Source organism: Talpa europaea, assembly GCF_964194135.1.
Source record: "Talpa europaea genome assembly, chromosome: 10".
Classification (NCBI taxonomy): domain Eukaryota; kingdom Metazoa; phylum Chordata; class Mammalia; order Eulipotyphla; family Talpidae; genus Talpa; species Talpa europaea.
Window position 1 is genome coordinate 69823202 of NC_140077.1, and position 21504 is coordinate 69844705.

The 21504-nt window shown below is 50.6% G+C and overlaps 1 protein-coding gene across 1 annotated transcript in view; it reads left to right on the top strand.

The window, feature by feature from the left end:
- KCNH1 (potassium voltage-gated channel subfamily H member 1) overlaps positions 1-21504 on the top strand; it is a gene marked incomplete at both ends in the record, with an annotated part of 143959 nt that overhangs the window by 20325 nt on the left and 102130 nt on the right. The window contains 2 exons of the mRNA XM_084245500.1: positions 6439-6562; positions 8988-9094. Of these exons, the coding sequence (XP_084101626.1) occupies positions 6439-6562; positions 8988-9094 (231 nt within the window). The remainder of the gene's footprint in view (positions 1-6438; positions 6563-8987; positions 9095-21504) is intronic.

The window sequence follows — 21504 nt, forward strand, 5'->3', positions numbered from 1 at the left end:
TGTGTTCTGTGGGGCTGGACAAAGCCCCTCCACCCCACTCCCACCCCCTTCTGCTCCCTCCTGTCTCCATGTGGAAATGGGGCTGTTGGAGACCTGGGTCAGCGCACTGAGTTTTAGGTGGAAGAGGGGAGCATTTGCTAGTGAGGAGAGTGTGCAGACTTGCAGGCAGACAGAAGCCAAGCCCTTCAGGAGGAACAGACGCTTCTACTGTGGGACCACATACCAGGGTGTCCCGGTGGCCGCAGGGGAGGAGTGACCTGTGATGGCAATAATCGTCCCGATGACTCGCCGACACAAGGTCTCCTTAGATTTAGTATTTTCCTGGGGCTGTCCAAAACTGTCATGGACAGTCCTGTCAAAATGGCCTGAGTTAAGTACTCGATGGATCAAGGAGATGATGGAATATGTGGACTCTGACGTCAGATGGCCCCCGCTCACATCCCAGTCCCTCCTGTTGTACCTCAATGGCTCCCCCAGGCCCAGTTTTCTCACGAGTAGATGGTGATGTCCCGCACTCACCTCCACTCGGCATAGCAGTGGCCTGCACAATGCTCTGCAAAGCTTACAATAACCCTCGGTCATATACAGTAAAGACCAGGTCCAGTGCCTGGTCCAGGTAAATATCACAGGTGGTGTCCAGTGTCATGAACCCCTGGAACACTGGGATGTGGGTGCCCTTGTGCCCTGATGATGTAGCACATGATAGAGTATAGGCACAGCAGCCCCATATATGAGCAGATTGTTCTGGAAGGTAGTTTTCAGGGCAGTTATTTGTATCTTAGACATTGAAGGGAATTGAGAACATCTCTCTCTTCCCCCACCACAGAAGGGTGCCCTTGTGTTGTAGGAATGAGGGTGAATTGGGGTTTGGGGAGCAGCTGGAGTCTGAGGACCCCAGGATGGTGCTTTATCTGTTCTTACCTTTGAGAGGAAAGAAATCAACGCCCAGACCAAAGTCACAAAGAGCCAGTGATTTATTGGTAGGGAGGTAGGAAGAAGGGCAGGAAGGCTCTCTGAGCACAGAGGGGTCCCAAGTGGGGGCCACTGAGGGAGCAAGAAGCAGGCACTCATATGAGTACAGTGGGAATAGGGGAGCTTGGCTGTTGGGGGTCTCCCCCTTGCATCTCTTGACAATTGGCTGGGCTTGCAGGGGTCTCTGAGGCCACCTAGGTGCACTGATTGCGGGGTCTCCAAGGCTGCTGAGTTTACAGGGTTCTCTTCGGCTTCTCGGGCCCACTGAGTCTGCCCACATCGCCTGCCTGGCCTTCCTGAGACCAGCCTCTGCCTGCTTCTCAGTGCTGAGTTGCTGCAGTGGTGTCTGAGCTCACAGGCCAGACTGATGAATGGGCCTCGGGCTGGGGGCGGGAGCGGGGAAGGAAGGGTGCTGTCCTGGCTCCAATCAGGTGCCTCTCAGCAGGCTGGTCAGTGGGCTTGGGGCTTGAGGCACCCTGCTCCTGACCTGCTGGGTGGGGAAGGGGAGAGGTTTCTCTGTCCCTCCAAGCACCAGCAGGAGGAACATCCCTGTTCCTCCCACCCCCGTGGCTGCCGTGCTCCCTGGACGCTTGGATTTCTTGCTCAGGTTTGCAGTGAGCGGGAGCTAGTTTGGAGTTTTGAATCCTGGGGTGAGACTCCTCCCATGTGGACAGTCCCTAGGCTGATGGTGCTCTTCCTGCACAGCCTGGCTGTCTGTGCCCTCGTTCAAGCCAAGAAGCTGCTTGGACTTGGGTTTTCCCAGAGTTGTGCCATGTTCTGGGGCTCAGGGGTGGGGGAAGTGGTGGTGGTGCTGGGGGTGCACTGGGGGTTAGGGGTACCAGAGCAGAGATGACTATCTTCAAAGGGAGATCACAAGTCTTTTGTGGGAAATTGCAGTGAGATCTGGAGCTTGGAATTTTTCATTCTCTCATTTCTCAGTAAATAAACAATTCAATCCATACATTCATCTTATTAAACTCATCAGAAATTAAGGATGTACTTTTTTTTATTTGAAGATTTATTTATTTATGCATACAAGAGCTGGGGTACAGGCCAGAGGTGGGGGGTGAGAGGATTCACCAGAGATAGAGTGGGGAGCAGAACAGGCAGATCTACTGAAATACACTGCTGAGGGGAGCAGCGGGTGAGACAGGAGAGGTCTGCTGCGCCATGTGGGCTGCTCCCTGGCTGGGGATCGAACTCGTGCTGCAGTGGCTGTGGACAGCTTCAAAGTGCTGTGTTTTAACCCGTTGTGCCACCAGGGAGGCCCCAAGGATATACTTTTTATTGAAGTAATATAGGTTCATGATTAAACAGGACCTTTTCCCTTAGCTCATCCCACTCACCAGAGACCACATGTTCTTGTAACTGTTTCTTCTGGTGGTTTCTGCCTCGTCTTTAAATAACAGGCATCACAGCTATTTCTGTTCATCAGTTTTAGATGTTGTCTGTTCTCTCAGTTCGAGCTCATCTCCTCCCTCCCCTGCCTGCTAACATAGTTCTGTTAATCCCTTATTGATTATCTTTGTGACTTTCAGTAAAACATTTACACATTTTTATATCATCCCTGGATACTCTCTCTCAATTGTTCTCCCCTTTATCTCTAAACATATCATTTGTATTTCTACAGTGTCAGAATAGATGAGGTTTTTTATGGATACTTTTGATAATTAATACTCTATGTTCTGATGATATATATATATGTATTTTTAAAAGATTTATTTATTTATGCATACAGGATTTATTTATTTATGCATACAGGATTTATTTATTTATGCATGCATTCTGGGGCACAGGCCAGAAATGTGGGGGGTGAGAGGATTCACCAGAGACAGAGTGGAGAACAGAACAGGCGGATGGACTGAAACACACTGCTGAGGGGAGCAGCGGGCAAGACAGGAGAGGTCTGCTTCGCCATGTGGGTTGCTCTCTGGTTGGCCGGGGATTGAACTCGTGCTGCAGAGGCTGCGGATTGCTTCATAGTGCAGTGCTTAACCCCTTGCACCATCAGGGAGGCCCTGTTCTGACTATATTTTTATTTAAAAAATTCGGGAGGTGCTTACATCACAATGGCAATCATGGGATGCAGTGACTTGGTTTCCCTTCCTGCATAGCTCTTGTTTTCTTTGCTGTTTCTAATCTCTTTCCTCTCGGTGACCCCCATTTTATGCCCTTACTCACCATTTGTATTGTTCCAAATTATCAAGAATCATCAGGTCTTGGCCTCCTGCAGGATCGCCTTCTGGAACCTCTGTTCACTGAACCCTTTTGAATGTTAACTTCCTCCTCCGCTCTCTACACCTGCAGCCGCTTTCCCCCAGGTCCCTTCTTTTTTTGTTTTACTCTCTCATTTTGCTGATATGCATCCTGAAGTGACTTTATGAGAAAGACTATGTGGGAAATCAATTTCCCAGGGCTTTGTATAGCTGAAGATATCTTTATTTACCCTCACAACTGGTTGCCTTAAATTAAAAAGAAAGTCTTCTGACCTTTCACCATTCTTCTCTCTCCTCATTAGGACACATTTTGTTTGTCTTGGATCATCCTCTGTGTCTTCTTCTTATTTAAAAATATTTCTGTCTCTTGATCTTTCTGTTCTACTCCCTGTGGGACTTTATTTTACTTCCAACTTTCGTGCTGAATATTTAGTTGTTCCTTTGTATCTACAGCAGCTCTATTCTCTCTCTCTGTTGTAATAGCATCTGGTGCTTGTTCTATGGATGTAATATCCCTTGACTCTCTATATTAGGGATAAAAGTTTTCCTCTGTCTCCTATATTATTTCTGCTTTTGCCATTGTCACTTTTTACTCTTTTTTTGGTGGATTTTTGCCTTTTTAATTATTGGCTTTTATTTTAGTGGGACTTAGGGAAGAAAATAAACATATGCAGTCCAACCTTTATTGAAAACTGGCTCTCTGGCCTCTTACCACATAGTCTTAGTGGAGCATTAGCCTTGAAAAAATTCAGTTTCCCCTCCTGCTCCTGGTCTTCTGAGGGAAATTAACTGCGATTTCAGGAGTCAACAGGAGAGAGTTAAACAGACTAGACTTCAAATACACTTGGAGTAATTTGCAAGTCTTTTATTTCTTTTAAGGCTTCCTTGCTGGGTTTAAGAAGTGTAAGTTTATTCAAGAAGAGACGACCCACGCGAGGGTTATTTTGTCTCCAGCATGAAGATCTTAGATATTCTTGGCCCTCCCCAGTCTGGTCTGCAGCTTCTCTGCCAGCTTCCAGTGCCCTTGCCTGTCTTCACCCGTCTGCCATGTGTTCTGCGCTGCTGGGCCTTTGCTCCTGCTGCGTCCTCTGCAAGAAGGTTCCCTCCTCCCTCCAGCCCTCCAGTCACTAACAGCAGGCATCACACGGTCACTCTGCAGTGGGCACCTTTGTGTCAACTGTACTGTTTCGGCTTAGGCGTTGACATGTCTCTAAATCTCATTCTTCCTTCCCAGGTGTTGCAGGTCCAGACAGACCATCCAACCAGAGAGCAACCCACATGGCGAAGCAGACCTCTCCTGTGTTGCCCGCTGCTCCCCTCAGCAGTGTGTTTCAGTCAGTCTGCCTGTTCTGTTCCCCACTCTGTCTCTGGTGAATCCTCTCACCCCCCACATTTCTGGCCTGTGCCCCAGCTCCTGTATGCATAAATAAATAAATCTTTAAAAAATATATATATAGTCAGAACATAGAGTATTTAATTATCGAAAGTATCCATATATAAGGTTCCCAGGAAAGTTTTAGCTCTTACAACAGAGCAAACTGCCTTCTTTCCGGCTCCCTGCCTTGGTTTGTCCTTAGGAGCTCCTCGAGTGTAGGGGCCACTCTCATGAGCTGGGCTTCCCTGGGTTCTGGCCTCCTGGGCTCTGCAGAAGTGTTGACGAGTCTGGGGAGAGATGGGGAGGGACAGGCTGTCGAGTTTCACTGAAAGCATGTTTATAAAATTAGCAGTTTTGTGGGTTAACTTCATGTAAGTTGTGCTCTGTGTTCCTTGTCAGGGGCTCACTGTCCTCAGTTCCCTTCTCTCCTCCTCCTCCGCAGGTGGCAGGGGCGGCCCCACACGCTGTGAGCGCTGGTGGTTGTGCAGAACCATCCACTCGCAGGGAAGCAAGGGCACCGTGGTCTCCTCTGCCTGCTCTGTGGCGTGTCCATAAATAAACGCCGCCTGTCCCCCTCCCCCACCGCTTGTTACAAAGGAAGGGGATATTTTTCTTTCTTGTTTTTTGAGGGGGAACAGGCGGCTGCCATGGAGAACATAGAGACAGGCTGAGACAGCAAAGGCTTTAAGTGCTGGAAGTTATTGGCGTCATTTAAGGTCTGGTAAAGAAAAGATCAATTTCCTGGGCACAAAAAGCGTGAGACTTGGGATCTTAGCTGTGTGAGAAGTGGAAGGATTTCCACCCAGCACCAGCCTTTGCTCCTGCGGCTGAGGGCGTGGTGGCTGCTGGGAGCCCCCCGCACCACTCCAGGTGGTCTCAGAGCCCACAAAAAGGCTCTGTCCTATGAGCGTCTTGCTGGGGCTCTGATAGCCCTGCTGTGGGGGCATCTGGTGACTGCCTTGCTGCGCAGGCCTCTCTCTAGAGTGTGCGCCTTGTCAGTGGCTCTTGCTCACGTGGCCTCCTCCTCCGATAATGATAACACAAGCTGACCAGGGTCAGCCAACCCATTTGTAGCTTTAGGCCAGAGACCTATAAGGCTTAGCTGCTGAATGGAGCCCAGGAGGAATTTCTTCTGGGTTCTCCCTTGCTCTGTTCTATCAGTATACAGATACCCCCCACTCTCAGAAAGTAGAGGTTCCCAGGAAAGCTTTTGTAAGTGGATATGGCCCAAGGGAAGCAGTAATGATCATTCATGTACACGGAAAAACCGAGCAATCCCAGATCCCAAAACAACCTGGTAAGCCAGACCAAATTTCCCACCCAATGTAACCCCACATGCACATCTGTAAAAGCGGGAGCATGAAGACACTCCAGCCTGTAGGAGGCAGTTCCAGGCCAGGTGTGTGTGTGGGGTCTCTGCTGCTGGGGTGTGGCCCTGGACACCCTGGACCGGCTGCTACAAAACCAGCACTGAGCTGTTTTCCAGTTTGAGTTTTGTGAAAGTGAGTGCTCTGAGTTTCTTGTGGGGTGAGAAGCCAGGAGCTCATGTGGGTCTTTCCTAAGCATCATGGGAATTTTCGGGAATCAGGGATCCGCTGTTCTTCCCTGGAGATGTAGCCCCAGGGTTTGGGTTTGTCTCAGTGGAGTTGCCAGCTTGCTGTAGGGTTGGGTACATGCTTCCCTTGCCAGCTTCTTGGGGTTCAGTCATGTTAGCATGTAGCTCTCAACTCGAGCTGCTTGCTCTGATCCCTCCCCTGGTGCTGGGCTCTGTGGAGGGGCTGTCTGCAGGGCAGCGAGCACCAGCCCGGTGGGCTTTGTTGCTGTCCTCACTGAGTCTCGTGGGATGCTGACACCTTCTGCTTCTTTTTTTGACAGACACCAATTTCGTGTTGGGGAATGCCCAGATCGTGGACTGGCCAATCGTGTACAGCAATGATGGGTTTTGCAAGCTGTCTGGCTACCACCGGGCGGAGGTGATGCAGAAAAGCAGCACCTGCAGGTATCACATCTGGGTGGCCGTGGGGCCATCCATCCTGCTGCCTTTTGAAAAAAAAAATGGTTGACTCAGGCTGGGGATCATGTTCATTCTGGAATATTTACTGCAATCTGTCTCTGGGCCAGGCACTGTGCTGGGAAACAAAAAACAAACTTAAAACTTGGTCCCCACCACAGAGAAACCTGCCGTTGGGGGTACGGGGAGAACGGAAAGCTTGGGGAATTCAGTGGGAACTCAAAGGTTTCTGAGGTTGTAGGCGAAATTATGTGAAAGCGAGGAGATTAAATCACTTAAATGAAAAGGAAATGACCTCTGAGATGATTAAGTTGATTAGGAGGTAGAACCCTGGGAAACAGAGCCAGGGAACTGCAGACAGGACCTCATTCCTGGGACTGTTCTCCAGTCCCAGGGTCTGTGTGGCTTCTTGCTCAGACTTGGGGTACTGACCCCAGTGCCCTCACTCAGACTTGGGGTACTGACCACAGCTCCTTCGGCCATGGCCTTAGAAAAGCTCCCCCCACCCCCCAACACACACTTTTTTCTCAGAATAATGAAAATGGTTTTACGGAAGCATATTTACAGAGGTTTCCAGGTGCGCTCTCTTCTGAAGGTAGCTGGGCAGTGGGTGGGGGCTGCAGTGTTTGTGGAATGTCCCCCTGAGGTCACACACTGGGGGTGTCCACCTGCAGCATCTGAGTGAAGCTAGACTTGGCCAGAGAGGAGATTCTAAAGAACTGCTAGCTGCTTTCAATGAGTACATAGCTCAGCAGAAAAAGGGGGACAGGAGCCCACAAAATTAAATGAATCCTACCTCCCCTTGAAAGAATAAAGATACTCCCAGCCCCTGCAGCAACCTCCAGCCACCTTCGTCCACAGAGCATGTGTGCGTAGCCCTCTGGGGGGCAAGTACAACAGAGGGGGACTGTGGGAAAGGCCTCTTAAAGGGCCTCCGAGGTGCCCTTGGAGGTGGGTAGCAGCCCTGTGGGCAGGGTGTGGGGCCCTGAGGTTCGGGCTCAGCACCCTCTGGCTCCTGTCACTTCTCAGCCCCTTAGGAGTCTGGGTCCTTGGGGTGCACCCTTGGCTGGCCAACCTGGCCAGAGGTTGACCAGTCCTGGCTGTTTCCCTGTGCCTGACCCCAGCCAGGAACAGCAGGGAGGAGCTTTTCAGATCAGCTAACCTGTCTGTCTGTCTCCCCCTCTCTGTCTCTATCTCTGTCTCTCTCTCCGTGCTGCTTTTGTACCGTGTAGTCTGCTTTTTCCCAAACCTGGGCAGCAGGGAGATGTAGAAGTGAGAATTTGCATGATTTTATCATCTTCATTGTTCCTGACCCAATGACTACCCCCATTTTTGGGGAAAGGAAGGAGAAATTGCTGCACAGACCTAGCCGAGCTTTCTCTCCCGGCTGGGTCCTGAGAGCACCAGGTCGCACCCTTTTCTTGTTTGGTTGGCAAATGCCTGCGGTTTTGCCTACCCTTCTGTTTGTTATGCTGGGAATCGGAAGAGGAAAGAGTTGTGTTGCAAAGTCACTTGCCAGCGCCCCAGCAGATGCAGATCCAATCCTGTGAGGCTTCTGTTTCAACCCTGGCCCCCTCATGTGTCCTCGGGGGCATTGCGATGTCTTGTCCAGCAGCCCCTCACTTCTCTGTGCTCCCACTGACCAGGGGCAGCTCCCAGGACTGGCCTCAGCTCTCGCTTCTGCCTTTGCACCCAAGTGCCTCTTGCTTGTAATGTTCTTTTCCCTCCTTTGCTCGGCGGGTTTGCCTGTCTCTGACCTTATCTCAGCCTCTGGGCTCCTGGCCCACAGCAAAGGCACTGAGTCTGAGCCATGGGCCCGGTCCCGCGGCTGAGCCTACTGTTCCTAGGGTGTCTGTCCCTGAGCTGCTGGTTTTGGGTGGGACAGTGATGGAGTAGTGGACTCAGTGATGATTAGCTGAGTCAGTAAACCTTTTAGGATTCATTGCACGTTTTAGTGTGTGTGTGTGTGTGTGTACCTGAGTGGGCATATTTGTGCAGTGTGTTTGTGTTCATGCACTGTGTATATGTGTACACACATGTACAGTGAGTGCACGTGTGCAATGTTGTATTATGCACATGTGTACACATATGCACACATGTGTAGTGTGAGTGTGCATGTATGCACACAGTGTGGTGTGTGCACACACGTGCAGTGCATATGCGCACACATATGCAGTGTGAACAGGTATGCATGCACACATATGTAATGGGTATGTACACACAGTGCAGTGTGTGCACACATGTGCAGTATGTATGTGTACACGTATGTGTGATGTGTGCACACATGAGCAGCGTGAGTATGTATGCACATACGTGCAGTGTGTGTGTGCTCTGCTGCTGGCGAAGCAGATGCCGGACACGTGCCACTCGGCTTGTGCCGCCTGCTCATTAACCGAGCTCTTTGGCCCTGCAGCTTCATGTACGGGGAACTGACTGACAAGGATACCATCGAGAAGGTGCGGCAGACGTTTGAGAACTACGAGATGAATTCCTTTGAGATTCTGATGTACAAGAAGAACAGTGAGTACCAAACCACACGGACCGCCTCTGGCCGCCCAGCCTCACTGACCACCTCCCTGTCCTGCTTGCTCTTCCCCGCCAGCTCCACACTGTGGCTACAGCCGTTGTGCACACGGGCCAGATGGCCGGTTGCTGAGTCACCCTGTTCCTCCGGGGACATCTGAACTTGGCACTGAGCTGCTAAGACTTCTTGATCTCCTTTTCTGCCAAGAGGGTTTTGTGATTGGTTTACTTATGTTGTGTGGATGTGTGAGGTAGATGAAGACTTTCAGCCTTCCTGGTGGGGAGAGTGGGTGGGAACTGCCCAGCCCGTCTGTGTGTCCATCTCCCACGTCCCCAGCCCAAGCTTGCACCAGGAGGTGCCCCGCGGGGAGTTTCTCTCTGTGGCTTTGTTAGCCCCAGTTTTCTGACCATCTCAACACCAGTGCACTATTCATTTGCATTTGTTTTGGCTACAACCGCTTCCGCCAGTGAGTGTGGGGGTCACCAGCCCCAGAGTGTGAACTCGCTCTCGTCTCGGGAGGCTTCTGTCTGGTGAGAGGAGCCGCAGAATACGGGCAGGAGGCCAGAGCCGTGGCGCGGCCCTGTGTCAAGCAGTGCTTTGTTTCTGGGCTACAAACACTATTTTGTGTGTGAAGAATCTACTCTTCGTGTATAGGCCTGGGTGGTAGGTCGCTGGCTGGGGCAGGGATGCCCACAGCCGCAGATGCTGTCACAGAGGTGGATGTGGTCTGTCCAGGTTCTGAGCAGCACATGCTGCTGGAGGCACAGTGTGTGGCTGGGGCTGTGCTATGTGCGTGGGGATGGGTAGCCAGGGCTGCTTGTTGGGGCCTGTGCAGATGTTGATGGGGGGGCTTCATTCCAGCAGCAGCAAACCCAAGAGCTCTGCTCCTGCCGGCCTCTGCAGTCCTGGGTCCTTGCGGGCACCGGGAGGGGCCTGTTGCTGTCCCAGCCACCTTGGGGCTCACGGCTGTGTCCACTGCCCAAGGCGGTCCTGCCTGGGATGCTCTGCCCCTGGGTGGGCCTGGTTGCTTCCACTGAGGTGCCACCAGCCAGCCTTCCACCCTGCCGCAGACTCACTGAGCTCGAGGCAGCTGGGGTCAGGGCTCTGTGCCATGGCTGACAGAAAGGCCTGAGTGAGGGCACTGTGCTCTGCACACCGTTCTGACTTCAGAAAACAGCCCCGGGTGGTGTGACTGCATTCCATTCGAAAGGTGGCGACTCCCTCAGCCCTGAGAAAGAGCAGGCCTCACCACAGGCCAGGCACTGCCCTCCACAGTGCAGGGAGCTACGTGCAGTCCCAGTTGTGCGCAGCCAGGCCTGGTCTGGGGCCTGCCCCAGGCTTTCCCTCAGATGGGGACAGGCCCCGTCCACACTGGCCCACACCGTCCCCTCCCGGGACACCAGCACAGCTGTTTGCAATCTGCAGGCAGACTGCCCCTGCTATGCCCCCGGGTCCTCTTCCTAACTTACACAGCGATGCTGGGTACCCAGTGAGCCCAAGGGAAGCAGGTGGGATCCTCCGGCCCAGAGACCTGCCCTCGCCCCGTCCCTCCACGCACGCTCCTGCGTAGCCTGGAAACTTTCAGCTGTTTGTGAGCTGGGAGCTTTACAGTTGCTTCAGTGCCCCATTTAGAAGCATTACAGTGTGTGTGTGGCGGTTCCAGCCCTGCAGAGCAGGCGGGCATGTCTCGGTGGCCGCAGCTCTGGGAGATCTCTGGACATGCTGAGAGGTGGGGAGGAGGCTCCCAGCAGGCACAGGCAGTCAGTGTGGACCCAGTGTGGTGAGGCTGCATTCATGTGTGTCACAGTTTGGGAGGACACAGGAGGCTGCCTGGAGATGACCCCATGCCTGTGGGGGGAGGGCTGGACTGGGGGTCGCTTCCTGGCTGACCCCTGTATCCAGACACCTCAGGAGCCTCTGTCCACCGCCCACCCAGCCCAAAGCCGGCCTGAGCAGAGCTCTGCAACGGTTTGCTGAGTGACTCTGAAAGGGGCTTAATGACCAGGGAGCAGCCATGTGAAAGAAAAGCTCAGGAAGCCCTTAACTCATGATAGGTTCTTGGAAACGTGGAGTTTAAGTGAAAGCAGGTTGATCACAGGCTAATTGACACAAAGGAGTGTCAAGTTCTATGGCAACTTCCTGAGCACAGAAAGATTGCCTTACTCCTTGGTCAAGACCCAACGCTCTTCAGGTGGAGCTGTCACCTGTGTTCACTCATTCATTCACTCATTCGCTCATGCATTCATTCCCGGCCCTCTTGTCTTAGCTCAGAGTGGAGGGTGGTCAGGGTCAAGGCAGGACCCACCCTGGCCAGGACATCCTCCCATTCCGGGGACGTCATACCCACCCACACTCACTCCAGCAGGACAATAGAACTGGACCTTCTTGGTATGTAGAGGAGTGGTCCCCAGAGGAAACCCACACAGATAGGGGTCCCTCCACACGCACAGGGGTCTGGTTGGGAATCCGTTGCTTCACCTCCTTGCCGTGAGAACATAAGGACATGGAGTAAAACAGCACTGTTCTGGGCCCGGGGGTTTGTGATTCAGAGTGTGGATGTGCGCCTGGAGGGAGCCAGCAGCAGGCTCGACTGCGTGCAGTGGGCAGGAGGAGAGAGAGGAGGCTGAGATGGCTTCTGTGTGCAAAATTTGTGGTTGGATAGATTGACAGTTTAGCATTTGAAGTCAGAATCGAGCCCCTTGGTGGGGAGTCAACCCTGTTGATATCTGAAATGTGGACTGTCTAAGGAATCTAAGGTGTGTTGGTTTTTTTCTGATTTTTACATCAGCAAATTTTTATTATGGAAACCCAGGGGAGGCATGGAGAAGAGAAACAAGCACTCCAGAGACTCACAGGCCAGCCGCTGATCGAGTGCTGTCTCTTGCGAGGATTGGACTTAGACATGACTGCGATTTGAAATAATCCACTTACTTAAACTTTAGCACAAAAATATCCCCATCTTTATAATCCCGCATAAATATGGCTTAAAAAGAATGTTATCAGCACCGCCTCTGTCCTTGGGTTCCTGGGAGGGTCTGGGTTTTCTCTGTTGGATGCTGGGCTCAGGTGTCATCCCAAAACATTCTGGGAAGTTGAGAAATCTTGGGGCAGAGAATGTGCATGTTTTGTCAAATCATGTTCCAGAGCTGCCATGGCTTCCATGCCACCCGTCACTCTTCAGTGGTCAGATGCCAGCAATGTTTTTTTTTTTCTGTTTGATGAATATTTCTAATGTTAGGGAGATGGAAGTTTTTTTTTTTCCTATTTCCTATCCATTTAAAATTAACCTTTTTATGTTGATTGTTCAATTCCCTGCTCATAGTCTATTTAATTCTAGCGATTGTCTTATTCATTTTTAATAAGCTTTTAATGCCGTGTTTTCTTTTCCTTCCCTCTCACATTCTTTTTTTTTTTTTTTTTAAAGATTTATTTATTTATTTATACAAGCACTGGGTACAGTTTCAAGAAGCGTGGGAGGCTGAGAGAATTCACCACAGCCAGAGTGGGGAACAGAGCAGGCAGACTGACTAGGTACACTGCTGAGGGAGCAGTGGTCGGCAGGAGAGGTCTGCGTACCATGTGGGCTTCTCACATTCTTTATCATTTAGCAAGGACACCTTTGCCAAGCAGAGCACTGATAACCATTGGTGCTTGCCCTGAGCGGCGGTGTGAGCAGCAGGCGGCGAGGTATTGGGAGGGTGGATTATTTGGAAGGCCTCTTTCTGTTACTGGCCAGTCTGACCTGCAAATCTGGCCTTTTCACTCTGCTGTCTATGTTATCTGGTGATGTTACTTACGCTCAGAAGCGTGACCATTTTTCCATGCGGTGACGTCATTCATCTGGTGTTTGCTTATGTGGTGGCCTATGCCAGTCAACTTGCGTTGGTGGTTGGCCGATGGTCAGTGTCCATGCGTGGAAGCTGTGTCCGTGTCCACTGCTCTCCCAGAAGCCAGGGACAGGCATCTGCAGCAGGCGAGCTGGGCAGCAGGGCACAGCTGTGGCCAAGGGCAGGCCCAGGGCCCGTGTGGTGGGAAGTAGAAGGATCTGACCTGCCGCTGTGGGAGGCCCATCAGGCACTCCGGTCTACCAGGTGAGCCGCCATGTTTGGCCTATTCTCTTGGGGGCCTCCACACTACTCATCTGGGAGCGCTCAAGTCGGGCCAGGGATCACACATGTGCTGAGAAATACGTTTCCTATTTAAAAATGTTTTCTTCTTTGATTGGAGTCTTTAAAAAAATACCATACAGATGGGAAATTTTTTACGACAGTGTTTTCTTTTAAGGTTCTGAGCTTTTTTTCATGCTTGAGAAGCTCTTACCCAAATAGTTAAAAATATTTTCCCATCTTTCTTTCCTGTACTCTGATACTCGTGTTAAAATATTTAGGACAGTCAACTGTTTGGAATTCCTCTTCCTTGATGGCATGAGGAGCTCTAACTCAGTTGCCCTGTAGCTCATTCCAGTCTGTCAGTTCCACTGGGGAAGGATCCAGCTCTTCCTTCCATCGTGAGAAGCCCTTTTCCCTCTCTGCTCGGTTCTCACACACCCATAGGTTCATTTCTTGTCCGGAGCCGTCCGGAGCATGTCCCATGTTGCGTATGTGTGCCATGAGTTAAGTTTCGCTTTACCGTTTCGCCTTCGGAGAACCACAGGTTTTTCCTGTAAATCACATGAGACTGGGAGGTACGGGGGGAGGAGCTACCAGGATATAAGAGGAGAACGCGGGAGAGAGAGAGAGAGAAGAGAGATTTAAGAGGAGAACCACGAGAGAGGAGAGTGCTGCGAGACGAGCAGAGAGAAGGCCAGGAAAGTAAGAAAGACAGGGAAAAGAAAGACATGGAAAAGTAAGAGAAGGAAAAGGAAAAATAAAGAAGCATGCACTAGCGTCAAGTTGTCTCAAGCCCCTCATTTCATCCTCAGCCCTTCTCTTTTCGTGCCTACGAATCCCGCGGGTCGGGACAGGTGGCGCCCAACGTGGGGCACGAAAAAGAACGAAGGAACCGCTGAAGGACCAGCTATGGTGAGCCGGCAAGTAAGGGTAGGTAGCTGGGAATCATGGGCAATTCAATGTCCAAGGGGCGGTTAGTTATTTCCCTGGAAGCTCTCCTAAAATAGTTTGGGGTTCCTCTTAGTAAGAAAAATTCTTAAAAGATTTGTAGAGATCCTTAGTATCACTAGTAAGTGGTTTCTGGAGCAGGATCAGGTCGACAGTGCCAATTGGAATAAGGCAATAGGAGATAGAGGAGGAGCCGACATTCAATTAACAAAGGTCATTCAAGGGTCGACAGAACCATATGCGGAGTTCCTAGCAAAACTGATGACTGCAGCTGGCCGAATTCTAGGGAACACTGATGCCTCCCTACTGATAGTTAAACAGCTTGCATTTTGAAAATGCTAATAAGTGGTGTTAGGAAGCTATCAGACCCTGGAAAGCTCGGGCTAGTTTGTATGATTATGTGAGACTTTGTTAGGATATTTGTGTATGTAATAATCGTTCATGTCTGGACTGGTGCCCTTTTGCCCTGGTGGGCCAGGGTGAGGTGAAATTATATAATGGCACTTACTCTGCAAACCGTACCTTTGAACAATCCGTTAGTGTCCAGAATAATGGGTTGAAGAGTTTGTCTGCTGCTGTCTGTCTGTCCCCTCCCTTCTTTCTTGTCCTCTCCAATAATGCAGGAAATGCCACTGTGTTGAACTGTTCAGCGGAGACCTGCCCCTCTCTGCCTGCTGGGCCTGGAGTGCGGAGAGGGCGGTGATCATTCGTCTACCTTCTATTTTAATCATGCCCATGGATGTTTCTGCACATCTTTCCTTTTCCTGTTCTACCTAGGAGGAGACGTGATTTTGGCATCACTGCAGCTATTGTTGCCGTTTCAATAGCGGTGGCCGCGGCTGTGGCTGCTGCCGCCGTCGCTGTCACTCAAGCTGCTGCAAGTGCTGACACTATAAACAGTTTAGCTGCCAGTGTTGCTTCTGCGTTAACAACACAGCAAGATATGAATGGACATTTACGAAATGGACTTTTTATGCTTAATCAGCAGATAGCTCTAATGTAAGAAGGGATAGACACACTTTTGTTAACTGCTCACATACCTTGTAACCCTCTGTACCGTTTTATTTGTGTTACCCCTGTTACGGGTGAGGGTCTCATTGCCTGGTTTAGAGGACTCTTCCCAGAGTTGCAAGCTTGGGGCAGGGTGGTAGCCTTAGCTCTTGGCTTTTTGCTGTTTGTACATTCGGCATATGGTTTCTCCGTCGGCTACGGAAGCGAAACAAAGAACGTGCTATTGCGGTCAGGCAAGCACTTGGCACCATGGTACTTGATCAGGACTCCCCAGTGGCACCTGGATGGGTCAACTTAGTCCTAGAGAACCTGTGAGCCAAAGACGGGTAAGAACGTAGCCCGTCCAGACCAAACTAAGACAGCGGTCCGGACCAAGTGCGCCGGACTAGCAATGACGGGTAAGACTGGTCACGGGATGTGCCAACCTAAGACAGGACTGGTGTCTCATTTAAAAGAAAAAAGGGGGAGATGTCCGGAGCCGTCCGGAGCATGCGCCGTGTTGCGTATGCGTGCCTTGAGTTAAGTTTCGCTTTACCGTTTTGCTTTCGGAGAACCACAGGTTTTTCCTGTAAATCACATGAGACTGGGAGGTACGGGGGGAGGAGCTACCAGGATATAAGAGGAGAACGCGGGAGAGAGGGAGAGAAGAGAGATTTAAGAGGAGAACCACGAGAGAGGAGAGTGCTGCGAGAGGAGCAGAGAGAGGCCAGGGAAGTAAGAAAGACAGGGAAAAGAAAACACATGGAAAAGTAAGAGAAGGAAAGGGAAAAATAAAGAAGCATGTGCTAGCGGCAAGTTGTCTCAAGCCCCTCATTTCATCCTCAGCCCTTCTCTTTTCGTGCCTACGAATCCCGCGGGTCTGGACAATTTCTGGTGTTAATTCTGGTTTATTTTCCTGGCCGCTTGCTTGGGGGCCAGTACTGGTGGCGTGCAGTGACTGCAATAGGCTTCCCCTGCCGTTATTCTTCTTGTCGAAAATTTCAGCTATTCCTTGGCCTTTCTTATACCTTAATTTTTCTATTTGAATTGAGTTTCAGTTCATCAGACTCTGAGGAGAACAGAGGATGGCTGAGGCCCTACTGTCATTGCATCCTAGGTACCCATTACGTGGGGGTCTTGCCATCTTACAAAACCGGACCTTCTTTCCCACAAGTGCTGTGCCCCACCCATGTGGGGCTGCGCTCTGCTCTCCATCGGATGTTGCTGCAGGGCATGAGCCGTGATTTCCTGGCTGCCCTCATTAGGGTCTGGTGGGCCTCGCCTCCCAGACACGGGGTCACCTCCCAGTTTCACATGCACCTCGGAAACACTGTTCTTAAGTCATCCAAGCAGCTGTGACTGAGCATTTGGGCCCTACGGGTGAGTGGTTTAATGGAAGGAAGAAAGGAAAGTACTCATTTAAAGTGGTGTATCTGATAAGTCTATTTCCACTTTATTGGGGTGGCCTGTGGCACACCAGCTTTTCTACGCTAAAATAAAAATCTTAGACGAGAGAGAGAGAGAGAGAGAGAGAGAGAGAGAGAGAGAGAGAGAGAGAGAGAGAGAGAGAGAGAGAAAATGAAAGGACGAAGCCCACATGAGAAGCTGGAGACAAGGTGAGCCAGCCAAGCGTCCTGGGCTCCAAAGAGAAGAGTCAATGGCCTGGGCCCATTTCATCCCTGGAACAGTCTCTCTCTAGCTTTCACTCAAGTTGACCCAGAGCTGGCTCTTTCCTGGGGCTGCCAGTGCCTACCTTGTCCTAGAACCCCCAGAGACCAAGCACCCTCAGCCTTTCCTGAGGGCTGGCTGTGGCTCAGCTTGTCTGCCCAGCTACCTGGGGCAGTGAGTGCCTGGGCAGACCCCAGGGACTATGCACCCACAATCTTTGCTGCTTTGCTCTCTGGCTGCTGAGGTTGTGGGCCGGACCCAGGTTAGCCGTCCCGTTCATCCCTCCCCAACTCAGGGGAGCTGCTAAGGGTGAGAGTCACAGAGTGACCAACTACCCTCCCGCAGCTCTGCTGTGCCCCAGTAGCCTCGGCCTGGTGGTCAGGTGACCCTTTGTCCTGTAGGAGCAGAACACCAAATGCCGGCGTTTTCCCACTGTATCCACTCGGGTCAGAGGCAGAATCTCCCCCATCCCCCTGGTTTTGTGTGTGTGTACACTTGTGTGTGTGCTGTGTGCCTGGTGAATACTGGTATATTGGCTGCCTCTCTCAGCCCTGTGGACTAGATTGTGCTGCAGATCCTGAGCTCTGGAGAGACCCTGGAGGTCAATTGCCCCAGTCTCTGCCCCCATGCAGGAATCTGTCTTAATGGAGCAAAGGGTTTCTGGAAACCCTCTCTGACTCCCTGAGGGGTGGAGGAGAACCAGCGGGTGGGGCCTTCAGCTCCAGATGGTGCCCGTTCATGTTGACCAAAGCCAACTCTTAGCTTAAGTGATACCCATTAATGCTTTGCTCTGGAGGATAGGGTTGGTGCGATTGCTCTGTGCTGGGAGAATCTCAGTCAGGTGGGGATACATTCCTTGGGGGAAGTCGGAGAGGATTTATGTTTTGGAAACTCAGCAAGCATCCCGCTGCAGCCTAAGCCAGCAGAGGGGGAGATGGGGCTGAACTGCTCACTTCCAGTTCCCTAATTCCCATGCCAGGGGTGTCCATCACAAGCCACCCTTCCCCAGGGAAAGGGCAGATCAGGGAAGGAAGCCCCTCCCCCAGCAGCCAGGGCTTCTGGAGACAGCTCTACAGTAGACAGACTGACTTTTTGGTACAAGATACAAGCTTATGTATACAATCCAGTCAAGAAATGAGCAGAAGAACTTAAAAGACACTTCTCCAAAGAGGAAATGCAAATGGCCAATAGGCATATGAAAAAAGTGTTCAACATCCTTTGTATCAGGGAAATGCAAATCAAAATCATGTTGAAAGACCACCTGACACCAGTAAGAATGGCACATATCAAAAAAACTAGCAACAACAAATGTTGGCGAGGATGTGGTGAAAAAGGAACTCTCCTGCACTGCTGGTGGGAGTGCAAATTGGTCCTGTTACAGGGCAGGGAAAGGGGCACCCCAGAGCCCCCAAACCTGCCTGCTCTAAATAGGTTCTGCCATAGGCCACATCAATACAAAACATATGAGACTTTAATGAAAAGGAACTTTAATACAATTAGTAAACAACCAGGAAAGGCAAAGAATATAGTTTCTAAATCAAGCACCCAAAGTTACCCGTCCCCTCGTGGGTAAAAGTCCACCCAAGCAGGCTTGGCCCAGAGCAAGGCCCCAAAGCCTGCCACAAGTCTAAAGTACCTTTCAGTGGGGACCCACAGAAAAGGGTCAGAAACAACCAGACAAGTCTGGGAGGAAAAAAACCAAAATCAAAATCAAGGTGAAAGCTGCCATTTGATCCTCCCCACGGGTCTCTCACCCACATCTGTGTCACCCAGTCCACAACTAAAAGGCAAGCACAGTTTCTTCACGTGTCTCTCAGCTCCATGTGCCTCATCCAGGTCTCCTTCTGGCTCTCCATCCTCTTCCTTCCTCAGTCTCCTCTGCAGCTTCTTCTCCTTTGGGTGGGGCAGGGAACCTGGAACTTCCCCTTTTCCTGGGGACCACCCTGTTACAGTGCAACCACTATGGAAAGCTGCCTGGAGTTTCCTCAGTCTACTAAAAATGGAGCTACCATATGACCCAGCAATTCCACTCCTAGGGATCTACCCAAAGTACACAAAAACATTGATTCAAAAGAACACCTGTACCCCTATGTTTATTGCAGCACTATTTGTAATAGGTAAAACCTGGAAACAACCCAAATGCCCAAAAATAGATGATTGGATCAAGAAGATGTGGTACATATACACAATGGAATACTATTCAGCAATCAAAAAAGATAAACTAATGCCATTCGCAGCAACATGGATGGAGCTGGAAGGGATGACGCTCAGTGAAATAAGTCAGAAGGAGAAAGAAAAATATCGCATGGTTTCACTTAGAGCAGGAATATAGGGGGACCAAATAAGACACCGGGGGAAAAAAAACAGTAACAATACAAAAGAAAACAAAAACAGACAATTATAAACCAGAGACATCCTGCAGGGGAGGAGGAGGGAGAGGGATCAGAGAGAGGGAGGGAGGAGCACAGGGGACTAAAGTGATGGTGCACGGGTGCTTTGGTGAAGGAAATTCTATGGGGAAGTTCACACACTGACCAGGAGTACTCAGAAGAAAGAGCAGGGAGCCCTTCATGCTGGAAACACAGGACAGAGTTTGGGGACGAGAAGCATTTTGTGAGCAATTGACCTATGGACATGCAGAGAGTTCGTGTAATCCCCAAAATGTAGGAAACGAACCAGGGCTCCCCATGGCGAGGTGCTGGCTCCTGGGGCCTGGGGAGGTGGGTCGACGTGAGGACACCAGGGGTCAGGAACGGAATATAAAGATCAGCCGGTACAAGTTCAAGGGGACTGGGTCTGCTGGAGGGGGCAGCTGTTAAGAGGGGACTGGGACTCCAGCAAGACAGGTCAGGCCCCAGGGGTGTGGAACCCCTCAGTGTTTTCTGGCTTGTCATCAGAAAAAGGATGCTTCATCTTTCTTTTGGAGCAGGAAGGAAGACATATTTTATTTTCTTAGTGATATTTTATAAGTCGTATTTTCAGTTTCCTGAGAGCACACCAGTGGGTCTGAGTTTGGATACACTGTCCAGCTCTTCACACGGCCAGGGTCCCTTTTCTGCATGTCCTTATACACATATATTTTATGCATATATTTTATCTTATGCATATATATTTTTTTACTTTTTGATTACTGTTTTTCCCCTCCCCGGCAACCACTGCTCGGCGGGGCATGGAGCTCAGAGGGTGGCACTGTCTTGATTTTCTGTTGCTTAATTGAAAATGGTTTAAAGTCCCAAAGGCTCTGAGGGGGGCCTGGGAGGAGCATCCCAGACCTCCCAAAACAGTGAATAATTCAAAGGCCTTGTTTCTCTTGGTTTGGGAATGTTTCGTGGGATTTTTGTGCTGGGTTTCCTTCCAAACCACATTTTTCCAGGATGATATTATAATCCAGGTGTCTTCTGAAAGCACCCAGAAACTGGCAGCTGAAAATTAAAGAAAATGGACAGAAGGATGAAAATGAACTATGGGTAGAAACAGAGATAATCACGCTTTAAGGGGAATGCATTTGCATTTGATTTATTTACTGCCTGTACATTTTAGGGTTATTTGTCCTTAAGTAGGATGTCTGCATATGCCAGCTAGTCGTTAAGTCAGGCTCCAGCCAGAGATGTCTGTCTGTGTGTCTATCTGTCTGGCATAGCGCCTGATGTGATTCAGGCAGAGATCGGATGGCTCCTGGGGATTTATCTCCATCACTAAGGCTCAGTGAGCTGTTTGCTTGATAGCTTCTAAATTAAAGTAAAATGTGTGAAAATGGCTCCAGGTGCCTGGTGCAGAGGAAGCAAAGCGGCTCTAATGCTTCACAATGTGGAGAAACAGCTACTGTATTTTAATTTGCAAATGCTTGAAGCAGTATGTATAGTATTATGCCACTCATGCAAGATTCAGCCAGTGGTTCCTAAGCCTCAGGTGCCAGATGCTGTTTGAGGAGCCGGAATACACGCGCGGGGTGGCATGGGGTGTCACGCTCAGTGTCTCAGGCTAGATGGGTTTGTCCGGCTGGGGTGTCCTCTTAAGACAGGAAGCATTTGTTTCTCCTGACGGTCTTCTGCAGCGGAGGTCGACTTGGTGTGAATATGTGGCCGTGACACCCAAGTATACACCCTTGCTAAGTCAGCCTGATCACCCCGTGACCCGGTGAAGCTGGCCTTAGAACAGGGCTTTAGGGGTGTCCTGCAAGGGCTCCTTGACCCTCCACTCAGCAGCAGGACTGGAGTGAAGCCTTGCCCCCAGCTTCCTTAGCACCCTGGTAATCACAGCCCTACCCCTGGCAACCTCCCTTTCTGGGGAAGCCTTTGCTCAGAGAATCTCTGTGATGTCTTTTAGCATTTTGTTGAGCCTTTTTGACTTTTTTTTTGGGGGGGGGGCAGGGGTGAGAGTTAGAAATAGAGTTTCTGGCCTTCAGAACCAATTGGATGGATTCCCAAATGGTGTTTTGACGCCGGGGCCCTTGAACACTGGAAATTGAGTTTGCCTGGCCTGCTGGCTGGGGCCAGCTGTGCCACCTGGCCCCACTTGTGCTTCTCGCCACAGGGCCTGAGCTGAGCCTTTGGGGTCTTACACCTTAGTTAATGCTCTGACACTGATAGGGCTTTTCCAACTGTTTCACAAGGGCTATGAGATCTGCATTTACATTATTTGATCAGAAGTAAAGCCTGCTGAGTTTCACTGAAAGTTTTTCTTCCCACAAG